This window comes from Mustela nigripes, chromosome X (genome assembly GCF_022355385.1).
Source record: "Mustela nigripes isolate SB6536 chromosome X, MUSNIG.SB6536, whole genome shotgun sequence".
In the NCBI taxonomy this organism is placed as follows: Eukaryota; Metazoa; Chordata; class Mammalia; order Carnivora; family Mustelidae; genus Mustela; species Mustela nigripes.
Window position 1 is genome coordinate 81,710,885 of NC_081575.1, and position 14,233 is coordinate 81,725,117.

General features: G+C 48.7%; 1 protein-coding gene across 1 annotated transcript; it reads left to right on the plus strand.

The window, feature by feature from the left end:
• Window positions 1–5,354: 5,354 nt before the first annotated feature.
• On the plus strand, window positions 5,355–13,953 carry GPKOW (G-patch domain and KOW motifs). The gene is made up of 11 exons (XM_059384655.1): window positions 5,355–5,844; window positions 6,821–6,975; window positions 7,075–7,199; window positions 9,050–9,159; window positions 9,953–10,166; window positions 10,833–10,965; window positions 11,547–11,676; window positions 11,878–12,001; window positions 12,091–12,160; window positions 12,690–12,775; window positions 12,872–13,953. The coding sequence occupies exons 1-11, from the start codon at window positions 5,678–5,680 to the stop codon at window positions 13,004–13,006; spliced, it is 1,449 nt and encodes a 482-aa protein (XP_059240638.1). The 5' UTR covers window positions 5,355–5,677; the 3' UTR covers window positions 13,007–13,953.
• Window positions 13,954–14,233: the final 280 nt, after the last annotated feature.

The window sequence follows — 14,233 nt, forward strand, 5'->3', positions numbered from 1 at the left end:
GGGCGCCTGGGTGGCTCAGTGGGTTAAAGCCTCTGCCTTCGGCTCAGGTCATGATCTCAGGGTCCTGGGATCGAGCCCCGCATTGGGCTCTCTGCTCAGTGGGGAGCCTGCTTCCTCTTCTCTCTCTGCCTGCTCTCTGCCTACTTGTGATCTATCTGTCAAATAAATAAATAAAATCTTCAAAAAAAAAAGATTTATTGATCCATTTTAGGGAGAGAGAGAGAGAGAGAGAGAGAACATGTGAGCAGGGGGAGGGGCAGAGGGAGAAAGAAAGCCCCAGATTCCATCGGGCATGGAGTCAGATGCAGGGCTCCATCTCAGGACCCTGAGATCATGACCTGAGCCAAACTGATAGTCCAGTGCTTAAGCGAATGAGCCATCCAGCCACCCCCAAAATGGAAGGTTTTCATATGAAGGAAGATGGGGCAAGAAATTGTTAGCAACAGTAAAGAAAGTACTGTTTCAGGCAAGGTCGCTTCTCCTTATGAGGAGAGAGGTAGGACAAGGGGTTTCTTACCATCCAGATTAGCTGATCTTGCTTTGGGGAATGAGAGGGCCCATGTGAGAGGTGACCTCTTTGGTGCAGACCAGAAAATTCCAGATTGATTGGTTTAAAATTACACTCCTGAAGAGGTTGAAATTGCAATTAATTCTTAGTTTGCTGTCCTGAGGGCAAGTGACTCCACCTTGGACCTATGGCTTTCTTTTTAACACTCCCAAGAATTCCAAAGGAATTACACCAAAATTCTGATGTGCTTCCAATAATAAAACAAAGGAGTACTCACCAAACTAGTACTCACTAAGAGAAATGAGTACTGACCAAAAAAAACCCAAAGTCTTTAGGGGCACCTGGGTGACTTAGTCATTGAGCTGCTTCTTTTGGCTGGGTAATGATCCTGGAGTCCTGGGATCAGAGCCCCACATCGGACTCCCCGCTGGCAGGAAGCCTGCTTCTCCCCCTCACTCCGCTGCTTGTGTTGCCTCTCAAGCTGTGTGTCTCTGTCAAATAAATAAATAAAAATCTTTTAAAAAAGAATTACAAAAAAAAACAACATAAACAATTGAAAAAGAAGTCTTTAAACAGATCCTGAATAAAGTCAGAAAACTCAACCAAAGGGAGGGAGTTCAGAATCTTAAAGGAGACTCACCAATTTGGAAGTAAACTGTAACTCATATAAGTGATTAGGGCAAGGGGTTCCATGTGGGTACCTCACTTGATTCCCTGGATTATCATTCTTTGAGGGTCAACTCTTTTGGCTCCCACTTCTGACTCCAAGGAATGTCAACCTAAATAAAGTGGTAAACTGAGGCAAGCTCACAATGATGAGTTTATTTAGGAATAGCAGAGGAATTGGAATTTGGGACTCATCTGTAGCTTGCTACAGTTTGGGTGTCCAGTGTCAATCTCTGATATTCCCAAATTAACTAATCTTTTTGAGCTTGCCTCAGTTTGCCTTTTTATTTAGACTGACATTTATAAAAGTTGCTTTGTAGTCTTTATCTGCTAGGTATCTTTAAGGATGCCCAGGGCTTCTAAGCCTGGAAATATGGCCACGAGATTAATTATTGTACTTCCTGTTTTCAAGACTGTCCTGTGACCCGCCATATTATTCTACTTTCCAAAAACTGTGACTATGTCCCACTTTAATTTAAGCATATTTACAGCTTTACATTTAAAGATTCTCATATATGTGTTCCATCTAAGGAATGTGCTATAATTCATTTACCCTGTCCCCTTCTGTTGTTCATTTAAGTGTTTTTCAATGTTTTGCTACAAGAAATAATACCATGATGAATCTCATATAAAGATCTTTTTGGGGCACCTGGGTGGCTCGGTGGATTAAGCCTCTGCCTTCAGCTCAGGTCGTGATTTCAGGGTCCTGGGATTGAGCCCCACATCGGGCTCTCTGCTCAGCAGGGAGCCTGCTTCCCCCTCTCTCTCTACTTGCATCTCTGCCTAATTGTGATCTCTCTCTGTGTGTCAATAAATAAATAAAATCTTTAAAAAAATATTTTTGGGGGGACACCTGGGTGGCTTAGTCGGTTAAGTGACTGCCTTTGGCTCAGGTCACGATCCTAGGAGCCCCTCTTGCTCAGCTGGGAGCCTGCTTCTCCCTCTGCCTGCCCTTCCCCCTTCTCGTGCTCTCTCTCTCTCTCTCTCTCTGACAAATAAATAAAAATCTTACCAAAAAAGGAAAGAAAATACTAGAACATCTATTTTTAAAATATTTTGGGGGGCACCTGGGTGGCTCAGTAGGTAAAGGGGCCAACTCTTGATTTCAGTTCAGGTCATGATCTGGGGGTCAGGGGATTGAGCCCCTTGTCAGGCTCCCCAACTAGTGAGGAGTCTTCTTGAGATTCTCTTTATCCCTCGCCCTCTTCCCTCCCCCACCTATCTAAAATAAATAAGTAAATCTTTAAAAAAAAATCTTTTCATGGGGCACCTGTCTGGCTCAGAGGAGCATGCAACTCCTGAACTCAGGGTGATGAGTTCAAGCCCCACATTGGGTGTAGAGATTTTTTTTAAGATTTTATTTTTTATATATTTTTATTTTTTTGAAGATTTTATTTATTTATTTGACAAGTAGGCAGAGAGGCAGGCAGAGAGAGGAGGAAGCAGGCTCCCTGCTGAGCAGAGAGCCCGATGCAGGGCTCTATCCCAGGACCCTGAGATCATGACCTGAGCCGAAGGCAGAGGCTTTAACCCACTGAGGCACCCAGGCGCCCCTATTTTTTACATATTTTTAAAAGACTTTATTTATTTAGTTAGAGAGAGTGTGTGTGCACAAGCTGGGGGAGGGGCTGACGGGAGACGGAGAGAAAGAATCCCAAGCCAGCTGTGCACTGGAGCGAAGAGCCCATCCGCAGCTCGTTCTCACAACCCTGAGATCACAACCCAAGCCAAAATCAAGAGCCAAATGCTCAACCAACTGAAGCATTCAGGCACCCATATAGATTTTAGTTTTTAAAGTAATCTCTACCCCCAACGTGGGGCTTGAACTCCCCACTCCGAGATCGAGAGTCCCATGCTCTTCCAACTGAGCCAGCCAGGTGTCCCAAGTATAGAGAGTTGTTAAATAAACTTAGAAAAATCTTTTCACACATCTTTAATGATTTCCTTGGGATGAATTTTTGGCAGATACCTCGTATTCTTTCTGGTAACTATTTAAATATCAATCTTCTAATTTACAAGCTCTTTTTTAAAGTATTTTTTAAAAGACTATTTATTTATTTGACAGAGAGAAATCAGAAGTGGGCAGAGAGGCAGGCAGAGAGAAGGGAGGAAGCAGGCTTTTGTTGAGCAGAGAGCCCAATGTGGGGCTCAGTCCCAAGACCCTGAGATCATGACCTGAGCCGAAGACAGAGCCTTAAACCACTGAGGCACCCAGGCGCCCCTACAAGCTCTTTTTTAAAAAAAGATTTTATTTTTATTTATTTGACAGAGAGAGAGAGACAGTGAGAGAGGAACACAAACAGGGAGAGTAGGAGAGGGAGATGCAGGCTTCCAGCTGAGCAAGGCACCTGATGCAGGGCTCAATCCCAGGACCCTGGGATCATGACCTGAACCGAAGGCAGACGCTTAAGGACTGAGCCACCCAGGCGTCCCTAATTTACAAGCTCTTAATGATGTATGCAGGCTGGGTCTGAGGACCCAGAGGGGTTCCTGCAGGATCAGCCAAGAGAGTCCTTGGTGTCACACAGGATAGAAATCAAATGTGAGCCAAGAGGATGTAAAAGCAGAGTTTATTGAAGATATAAAGAGAATGCAGATACAGAGCGTCTGGGAGACTCAGAAGGGAAGGAGAGTGTCTTGTTTTTGCTTGGTCTGGGGCTTTTACTGAGGATTGTAGTCTGATGTAAGTGTCCCCTCAGACGCATGGAAACTGGTCAGAACTATAAGGGTCCAGGTGTCCTCCATAAGTCACTAATAAGGAGTCTCGGCATCAAGATTCTAGCTCCCGTGTGGTCTAGGTTATACACATAATGGCCTCACCTAGTCATTTCTTAGAAGTGATCTATTGTGGGGCACCTGGGTGTGTCAGTCGTTGAGTAGCTGCCTTCAGCTCAGGTCATGATCCCAGAGTCCTGGGATCGAGCCCTGCATTGGGCTTCCTGCTCATCGGGAAGCCTGCTTCTCCCTCTCCCACTCCCCCTGCTTGTGTTCTCTCTCTCACTCTCCCTCTGTCAAGTATATAAATAAAATATTAAAAAATAAATAATATTAAAAGAAGAAGTTATCTGTTGTGCTGGAAGACTCCAAAGAAATTATTAACTCCTCAGTCCTTACAAAGTGAGAACATAGGTTGTTTGTATTACAAGGAATGTGTAAGGCAGGTGTGCTGATCCTAGCAATAGAAGCAGGAAAAGGGGTAAAACAGCAGTTCAGAAAACAGCCTTTCATGGGGCCCTTTCATTTTCCATATCTCTTTATGGTCTGACACAAGAGGAATCTGTTCCATTAATCTTTCAGAGCCTTAGAACCTCGCTCTCACAACATATTTAATGGTGGTAATATAAGCAGAAGTAGTTAGGGATCCCTGGAAAAAGAAAGATAAGGCATAGCTTTTTTTAGACATGAGAAAAGTCAAGTTAGGCCCCTGATCATCTTGTAATCTATGCCTGACCAGCACTACTTATCCAAAGCACATTTCTTTTCTTTTTTTTTAAGATTTTATTTATTTACTTGACAGAGACAGCGAGAGAGGGAACACAAGCAGGGCAAGTTGGGTAAGGAGAAGCAGGCTTCCTTTTGGGCAGGGAGCCCGACGCAGAGCTCGATCCCAGGACCCTGGGATCATGACCTGAGCTGACGGCAGACGCTCAACCAACTGAGCCACCCAGGTGCCCTCAGCTCATGTCTTGATCTCAGGGTTGTGAGTTCAGGCCCTACTGCTGGGCTCCATGCTGAGCATAGAGCCTACTTAAAAACAAATCATCATCAACAACCCCCCCAAAAAATATTACCTGTAAGATGAGAAATATGTGTTAATCTACTGTTTATGTTATCATTAAGCTTTCCAGTTAACAATAGGTTGTTAGTAATTAAGTTTTGGGGAGTTAAAAGTTACTCAAATTTTCCCCTGTGGGGGCAGGGGACTGACCCCCCTAACCCCTGCATTGTTCAAGGGTCAACTGTGTGTGTGTGTGTGTGTGTAAAATATCTGTTTAAGTGTTATTGTTCCCCACTGGAATATTTAGAAAGGAGGATGTCTATTTTACTAATATCTGAATCCAGAGCTTGTGTATTAAATCTGGCATTGGTAGGCACAATTTAAATGTCTGTTATTGTACACAACTGGCATTCACAGATTTTTTTCTTAATGATGTATTTTATCTACATTTCCCCATACCAGCAGGGCACAGTAACATGCACACAGTAGGTAATTAATAAATACTTGTTGATCTCCGAGGAAGGAATACCTGCCAAGAATGTATTGACTTCTGCCCCACCTACCTCACCCAAGAACTACATTTCCCTTTACGCTTGGCGCGACGCGCTCCTGTGAAGTAAAAAGAGCGACAATTACTTTCTAAGGCCCCTTTTTCAACTTCGCGGCTGATACCGCAGTGTTCTGTGGGAAAGGTAGTTCTAGCGCTCGTCCTCTGGCCGTGGTCAAATTGAGCGCAAACTAAACTTTCCGGCAAGCAGCGCACTAGCCTGGGAAAGGGGGGCAAGATGGCGGATGCCGAAGAGGACGCTCTGCGGCCGTCGGGATCCTCCGCTGCCCCAATTTCATTCAGTTTCAGTCGCACATCTGTCCGGAGACGGCTGGCAGACGACGCGGGTGCGGCTCCAGAGGAGAAGGATTTCTTAAAGACCGTGGAAGGGAGGGAGCTGCAAAGGTGAAGCGTCGGGTCTTTTATCCCTTGGAGTTCGGTGCGGTGGGTGCAAGCGGGAGGGTGGAATGTAAGTTGATTGTGTTGGTGGCAGTGGTCTGGAACTCCTGAAACACAGCTTGGGCAAAGTTCCTGGAGGCGAGAAGCAGGCAGTGTGGAACAGGAGAGGTGGGGGAATTGGGCCTGAGAGCCGTGGCGTTTGAGTAAAGAGGATGTATTCCTGAGAGGGGGTGTTTGAGGACTTGAGGACCCTGAAGTGTGTGCGTTCTGAGAGAAGGAAAAGAGTGAAGAACGAAAGGGCCCCTAGTGTCCCATCCGAAGTGGTGAAGCTTCTCTAGTATGGGGACGGGGTGGAATGGGCAGATTCAGGTTAGGAGAGGCCATCATCTGCTTAATTCAGAAAAGAGAGTCAGGGGCGCCTGCGTGGCTCAGTGGGTTAAGCCTCTGCCTTCAGCTCAGGTCATGATCTCAGGGTCCTGGGATTGAGCCCCGTGTCTGGCTCTCTGCTCACTGGGGAGCCTGCCTCTCTTCCTACTTGTGATCTCTGTCTGTCAAATAAATAAATAAAATCTTTTAAAAATTAAAAAAAAAAAAGAAAGAAAGAAAAGAGTCAGAGGGAGAGGCTTCCAGAAGAAAATCAGCCATCTAGGAGATTGATGTGGACCCTGGATCTGGGGAGAGGCTGGGCTGAAGACGGTGATTTGTGAGGCATCTTGAAGGTCATGGAAGTGAGTCTTGGGATGAGCAGAGGAGAGTCCAGGACTGAAGGCTGATTCCTCAAAGGCACTGACATTTAAGAGTTCTGGGTGAGGGAGAGAATCCCAGGAAAGCACCATTAGAGGCCTTACAGGAGAGCAGAGGGTGTGGTCCATCTGGGGTGGGGGTGAGTTTGGCTCTTTTGTTTTCTCTGGAGGGAGGAGTGTGGCTCAGAACCCACTGACCATGCTACTCTCCCAACTTGACGACTCTGTGTCCACATCAGTGTGAAGCCCTCAGAAACCCCCAAGGAACTCGTCATCCCTTTGATCAAGAATGGCCGTCGCAGGCAGCCACCGACCCATGCTCCTGGGCCTTCCACAAATACTGAGACCTTGGTGGATGGAGTGCTGTCCCAGGCTGTGAAGGAGCTCATTGAGGGTGAGTGAGCTGCTCTTCGCGTTGCCCCAGTGAAGGAAGAGGGGGAGGAAAATGGAAGGATAGGGTGGGACCTCATTGCACCCTCCCATTCTTCCTTAGACTCCAAGAAGTCCCTGGAGGAGAGAGAGAATTCGGGTGTCGACCCCACGCTTGCTATCCCCATGATCCAGAAAGGATGCATCCCTAACGGGGAAAGGGCAGACAGCGAGCCCCGGGCTGAGACAGTGAGCTGGCCCCTAACTCCTCCTACCCCAGCCTCTCTTTGCCCCGTCTGCCAGGCTTGCCTCTCTGCACATAGCAGGGAAAGTCTGTGTGTGTACTAGAGGCCTGCTGCCTATCCCTTTCTTTTTCTGCCCTTTTTGGGAAGCATTAACAAATGAATCCAGATGCTGAGATGTGGAAGACACTTGCATTCTGGGATTATCTAAGCAAGATGAGGAGCTAAGGGAACAGGAAATGCAAAGATCCTGAGGGTAGACTCAGCGTGGCATGTTTAACAACACCAAAGAGACCAGTGTAACTAGAGTGGAATGAATGAAGAGGAGGAGGAGACGAAGTCAGACGTGGCAGGGGCTAAACTAAGCAGGGCCTTATGGACCGTGGTGAGGACTTTGGCTTTTACCCTGAATGAAGTGAGAGCCATGAGAGGCTTCTGAGCAGAGCGGGATCAGAACTTAAGATTTGACAGGATCTCTCTGGCTACTATGAGCAGAATAGAGTAGTAAGCAAAGGCAGAAGCAAGGAGACCAGTAGCACAGGCTGGAAAGGATGGCCTCTCAGACCAGAGTGGTAGGAGTGAGGCCTGGAAGGACAGGTCAGCTTTAGTGAGTGAGGGAGGTACAGGGTGAGTACTTAGGGCAACAGCAACCTGAGCAGTGGCACAGTGGCAGTGGGTCAGTGTGGTGTGGGTCCATCAGTGAAGCAACCTGCAGTGTGTCTAGAATGAGTATAAAGAATTGGGGGATAAAAAGGAGTCGAGGGAGTGAGGATGGGATGTGTAGGTAATAGGGTACTTCCCTGGGGTGTGTCTAAAGAAGCAACCAAGTCTGTCTGTCATACCCATGGACCCTCCTTTTCACCACTTTATTCACAGTTTTTAGCAGTGCTTCTTTGGGGCCTAGTTCTCCCACAGCCCTAGATCACCTCTTTCAACTGAACTGTTCTCATTGGCCTTCAGCTGTCTTCTGGTTTCTTTCTTCTTTTTTTTTTTTTTTTTTTTTTTTTTTTTTAAATTTTTTATTTATTTATTTGACAGAGATCACAAGTAGGCGGAGAGGCAGGCAGAGAGCGAGAGAGGAGGAAGCAGGCTCCCCGCCGAGCAGAGAGCCCAGTGTGGTGGGGCTAGATTCTTGGACCCCGGGATCATGACCCGAGCCGAAGGCAGAGGCTTTAACCCACTGAGCCACTCTGGCGCCCTGGTTTTTTTCATCTTAAAAAAAGACCTTCACTTCCCTTTCCATCCTGTTCCCACTTTGGCCTCATTTCTCTCATTTCCTCTCCTTCCCCAGCCTGCAGCATCTCAGTGGATCACAGTTCCATCCACCCTTCCTCTCACTCAGCCTAAAAACCTTCGAGTCACTCTTGACTCTCTTCTTTGTTTCATACACCATATGCAGTCTTTGAGCAAAATCCTGTCATCTCCCTTTGCAGAATACATCCAGAATCTAACCACTTCTCACCAGCACCTACCTACCACTCTGGTCTGAGCCAGCATCTCTCATCTGGACTGTTGTAGTAACTTCCTCACGGACCCCCTTTTGGCGGCCCCCCCTCCTGCAGCTCCAGCCCAGACGTCCTGATCAATCCCTCACCGCCCCTCTCTGCCTCCACATCTCTTTTTCAGTCAGGTTGACTTTCATGATGCTCTTCCCACACAGCAGTCTTGCCCTGCCTCAGGGCCTTTGGTCTTACTGTTTTCTCTGCTTGGACTCCCTGGTAAAGAAGTACCTGGTAAAGAAGCTGGTAAACTCCTGGTAAAGAAGCACTGAGGATCACCCAATGGGTGTTAGTAAGCATGCTTCCAAGGGCCCACCATGGGCCCAGCCTGACCATCCTTTCTCTGCTGAACCTGTAGGTGCCGGAGGAAGCTGATTACGAGGCAGTCCCCGTAGAGGCCTATGGGCTGGCCATGTTACGAGGCATGGGCTGGAAACCTGGCGAGGGCATTGGCCGCACCTTCAATCAGTGAGTTCTAGGGTAGGGGCATGGGGCAGCAGACAGGGCAGTGAACAAGACCCCCTTGGGTTACTGCCCATCCAGAACCATCCAGGTACGAAGAGGGCATATTACCACCCTAAGTAATTCGGTAAGCCTTTCCACTACTGTTTCAGTCTCCTGTTTGCCCTTTGAAACTATAACAGGATCCTTATGTATTGGTTACCTTCCTGAGTATCAGCTTCCTCATCTGCAACATGGGGATAGTGATAATACTGACTTCCCAGGTCTGTTGCAGAATTATGTGAAATTATCCACATAAAGTACTTACAGCAGGGCCTGGCCCCAGATAAACATAGACGAGATGTTTGCTATTATCACACAGATTTAGGAGCCCTTCTTCTCAGTTCTCAACTCTGAAGAATTCTGAAAATCACACATTTTTTTCATAAACCATTTAGCCAAAGATGACCTGAATTGATACAGAGCATATTATAGTTGATTTCTCCTGCTTGGTATGAATATTTGTATGACTTCCCCTGTAGAAATATTATTAGGATATTTGAATTCAGGGCTCTGCCCCAGATCCCACTATAGATAATATGTAGTAGATGGTATACCCAGTGTTATTAGGTTGAACCAAATGAAATTGCTATCTCTATAGATCAAAAACAGCCCTAATGTGAGATCAGGAAGGATATTCTTGAACATGTTGACAGTTGGGATTTGGGTGGCGTTGGGCAGGGGGACACGGAAGACTTGTGTCTCTCCCTCACCTCCCATGCCCCCAGGCCAACAAGCTCACACACTGTGTTCCCTGCAGAGTGGTGAAGCCCCGTGTCAACTCACTGAGGCCGAAGGGGTTAGGGTTGGGCGCCAGCCTGAATGAGGTCCAGGCCCTGGTCTTCACTGGCACCCACCACCTACCAAAGCCAGATGAGAAGCAAGAGAAAAATAAGGAAGACCAGCCTCAAGGACTGGTGCCTGGAGGGGCTGTGGTGGTTCTCTCTGGCCCTCACCGAGGCCTCTATGGGAAGGTAAGGAACCAGGCTATGCCTAGAGCCCCAAACAGGCAGCAGAGAAGATTGATGGGAAGGGTCAGAGGGAGGGAGAATTGGGTTTAGGATGGAAAGGCTGGGTGGGGTTCTTGTCTCTGAGGCCTGCCTGGCTTGCTGCCTCGTTTGGTTAACTCAGAACCACCTGCTGGGCCTATCTCGGCCTCGGTTTCCAACTGAAAGAGGGAATGACATATGCCACATGTTCCTGAGGCTTAAATTCTTTAAAGTTTATCCTAAGCACACAGTCTAGTGGGGGAGACACATAGACCAGGCCCAGTTCCAGACCTTGGGCCAGTCTGGTGGGGGAGACACAGGGGTTAGGCCTATTGGAGGTAAGACTAGACAGCTTGGTCCTAAGAATGTGGTTTTAGGGGCACCTGGGTGGCTCAGAGGGTTAAGCCTCTGCCTTCGGCTCAGGTCATAGTCTCAGGGTCCTGGGATCTAGTGCTGCATCGGGCTCTCTGCTTGGCGGGGAGCCTGCTTCCCCCTCTGTGCCTGCCTCTCTGCCTACTTGTGGTCTCTCTCTCTCTCTATCTCTCTCTCTCTCTCTAGCAAATAAAGAAATAAATAATCTTTAAAAAAATAAAAGGAATGTGGGTTTAGTCCTTTCAACTCCTGCCTAACTTCTTCCCCGCAACACTTCAGGTAGAAGGCCTTGATCCTGACAATGTCCGGGCCATGGTTCGCCTGGCCGTGGGGAACCGCATGGTGACAGTTAGTGAGTACTGCCTGCGGCCTGTCTCCCAGCAGGAGTTTGAGAAGAACTCCTTGGATCTCAGTGAGTGAGCCTCTTACCTTGCTGGGAGAGTTGGAGAAGCATTCCAGGGGTGGTAGGTCCTGTCTCAGGGGGCAAGGCTTGGGCGGGGGGGGGGGGGCAGGTGTGAGATCCGCAGAGGGGAAGGGCAGTGGTCTGCCTGGCAGGTGTGATTTCTGGTCAGAAGTCAGGAGGTGAGAATGAAGATAAGTGATTTGAAGAAAAATTGATGCTGGCGCTTTAGCCTCTTTCTGAGAAAGAAAAAACATGTTTGGAAACCTATGCCCGTCCTCAGGAGGTCTTTCTGTTCAAGGTGATAAGCCCCTCTTCTAGGTCATGAGAACAGCTGGGACTAGGCCATGACCAAGGAGGAAGGCATTCTAGGCATGGCAGCACATGCTGGAGTAGCTGAGGAAGGTGTCCTGAAGGAAGCCCAGCAGTTGAGGGGAAGGGAAGAGCCTTCTAATGGCACCGACAAAGTTGTGATGGTGGGAGGGGACACTGAGGCAGCTGGGAGGTGGCCGGAGGCCAAGGTGTAGCCTCCCTGGTAAGAGAATGACGCACTGAGGTTCCTTTCTGGTTCTCCTCCACATACCCTTGTACAGGCCAGATGAACAAAATTTCCCCAGGACAACAGAACGGAACAGCCTCGTCATCATGGAAGGCCCTCCAGGATCAGGAGCTCCCCGGCCGGCGGGAAGACTCAGAGAGGAAGCGGAAACACTTTCCCAACCGGTGGGACCCTGGGCATCTGGGATAGGGGGAGAAGGCAAGGCTATGGAAAGGTCGTAGCAGCCAGAGAAGGCTTCCAGGGCCAGGCAGGCACATAGAAGAAACTAGGGACGGCACTACGGCTGGGTGTCACAGCCGCAAAGGTGGGGTGACCAGAACATGCCTATGATCAGTTAAGCCTCGCGTTGGCCCCTTTTCGCACAGAGAGGGGGAGCCTGTAGCCAAGACTGAGAAGGTCGGTTCCCGGAGCCAGCACTGGTTGCACAGGGACCTGCGTGTGCGCTTTGTGGACAAGCAGCACAAGGGTGGCCAGTATTACAACACCAAGGTGGGAACCCTGCAACCTGGTGCCCCCTCCACCCCCAGGGACTAGGCCTCATGAGTCTGACATTCTCACACCCACGACCCTCTCCCCAGATGACGATTGAAGATGTCCTCAGCCCAGATACCTGTGTGTGTCGAACAGAGGAAGGCCGGATCCTGGAAGGTGAATGTGAGGGTGACCACCGGGTTGTTATCCTCCTGGAGGCCAAACGGGAAGCCTGTCTTCGACCCAGAGGCTGGCGTGGGCAAAGGCTGGGGGTTGGGCAGAACTCAGGTAATTTGCAAGGCCCAGAATCTTCTGACAGAGCACAAGGCGCTTCTGAGATGGTGATTATCTGAGCCTCTCTCCCCCCACGGGCAAACACTGGCATGGAAATGAGCTGTTTTCTCCCTCTGGGGACTGGGCCTTGTGCCGATTGTATGGAACACCCTGAGCAGGGCAGGCAGCTGACATGCCCACAGTAAATGGGATCTGTTGTCATCACCCATCATCTTCATGCATAAGTGCTCCCTTTATTGAGTTATTTCTAGGACCTGCTCCTTAGGTGTCCTCACCTGTGAAATGGGGTGGTGGGACCCCACTTGTCAACAGGGTGCAGGGTGTCTCTGGGGAATACAGGTCCTTCTGACAGGACCCTGGCTGGGCTGGCCCTGGCTGAGGGCCTCACTCAGTCCCCTTTCCTTATCTGCAGGCGTGAAGGAAGGCATGCTGGAGACCCTCGTCCCCAAGGTCGAGGGCAACCGGGTGATGGTGGTGCTGGGGCCACAGGCTGGAAGGGTGAGTCCCAGACCTGGGTATGGGGGAGGTGGGGGCATGCCAGGGCCATCTCAGTGTCTGGGTTGGCCTTGCTGACTCTGCCCACCACTGCTCCAGGTGGGCCGTCTGCTGGGCTGGGACAGAGAACGGAACCAGGCCCTGGTGCAGCTGCGGAGAGAGAATCAGCTGGTGGAGCTTCACTATGATGCTGTCTGCCAGTACACGGGCCCCAATGACTCAGACGAAGACTGACCTGCAGTCCCACCCCCGGGCTGCTGCCAGCACTGTACAGTGTGCAAAGCCTGTCTTCGCAGAGGTGGGGAGGTCGTCATTCTGCCATCTGCTTGCACTACAGCTCCAGGACAAGGACAGGGACAGGGCATGAAACAGATGGACCAGAAGGGAGGCTCCGAGACTTTTCCAGAAGTTAGCATGTAATAAAAATCATTTCCCAAACTTAGCAGAATGATGAGATCGTAAATGTGTGCTAAGCTGAGTGGAAGCGGGAGCTGGGCTGAGTGCGGTGGGAGCCATGCAGGGCTTCAGCCCCACCACCCTGTGGGGCTGACAGACAAGCCAAAGGATCTGCCTGCCCACGAGCTCATTCTCAGAACACCGAAGCTATGAAGTGTGTCCCTTGAGCAGATACTAAGGAGTCTGGAATGCCGCGTCTCTGCACAGCTTTCCAAGTGAGAATCCCAGCGGTGGCTCTGCTTTTACTCTTGGTCCAGATCAGATGTCCAGAGGCTATCTTGAGCCTGTGACAAGAGAGTCCAGAGGAAAGGGAGGCTTCTACCCACAAATAGGATGTGTTTGCTCTACCTCTGAGAGCAGCCAGTTAACTTTGGGGCCCCCATTTTAGTCCCCAAACTTTGGCTTGATGGTAAAAAATGTTGTGTGTCCTGGGTAAAACTTCTCTGATTCCTCCAGGTAACTGGACTCTGAGAAAAGTTATTATTAGACAGTCCTTCAACTTTTTCCTGTTTAACAGGCTGAGATAGAAAAGCAGCAAGGGAAGCCAGAACTTTAGGTACAGTTGCTTCTAAATCACCCCCGATCACTAAGTTGATGTAATAAATGGCGTTGGAATTAGATCTACGTTACTGGTATAAACTCACGACAGGTCAGAACATGGCACAGCACTGGAGAATTTTTTTTTAAATAATTGAATTATCACATTAAAGTTCTTACAACTCTTTTTTTCTGATTAAATCTTTTTTTTAAAAAATTTTAATTGTTGAAGTATAACTGATGTCCAGTGTGATCTCCATTTCAGGTGTACAGTGTAGTGGTTTGACAATTCTATACATGACGCCATGCCCAGCACGCAGAGCATCCTCACCAGACATTATAACATTACTGATTCTTTCTATGGTATACCTTTCATCTCCGACTTATTTATTTATTTGTTTATCCGTTTACTTATTTATTTATTTTTGGTAACTGGGAGTTTGTACCTCTTAACCCCCTTCACATATT

Coding starts and splice junctions, on each gene's coding strand:
- GPKOW (XM_059384655.1), top strand. CDS start 5,678: ATGGCGGATGCCGAAGAGGACGCTCTGCGGCCGTCGGGATCCTCCGCT. Junction 9,160..9,952: donor ATTGGCCGCACCTTCAATCA/GTGAGTTCTAGG, acceptor TGTTCCCTGCAG/AGTGGTGAAGCCCCGTGTCA. Junction 10,966..11,546: donor GAAGAACTCCTTGGATCTCA/GTGAGTGAGCCT, acceptor ACCCTTGTACAG/GCCAGATGAACAAAATTTCC.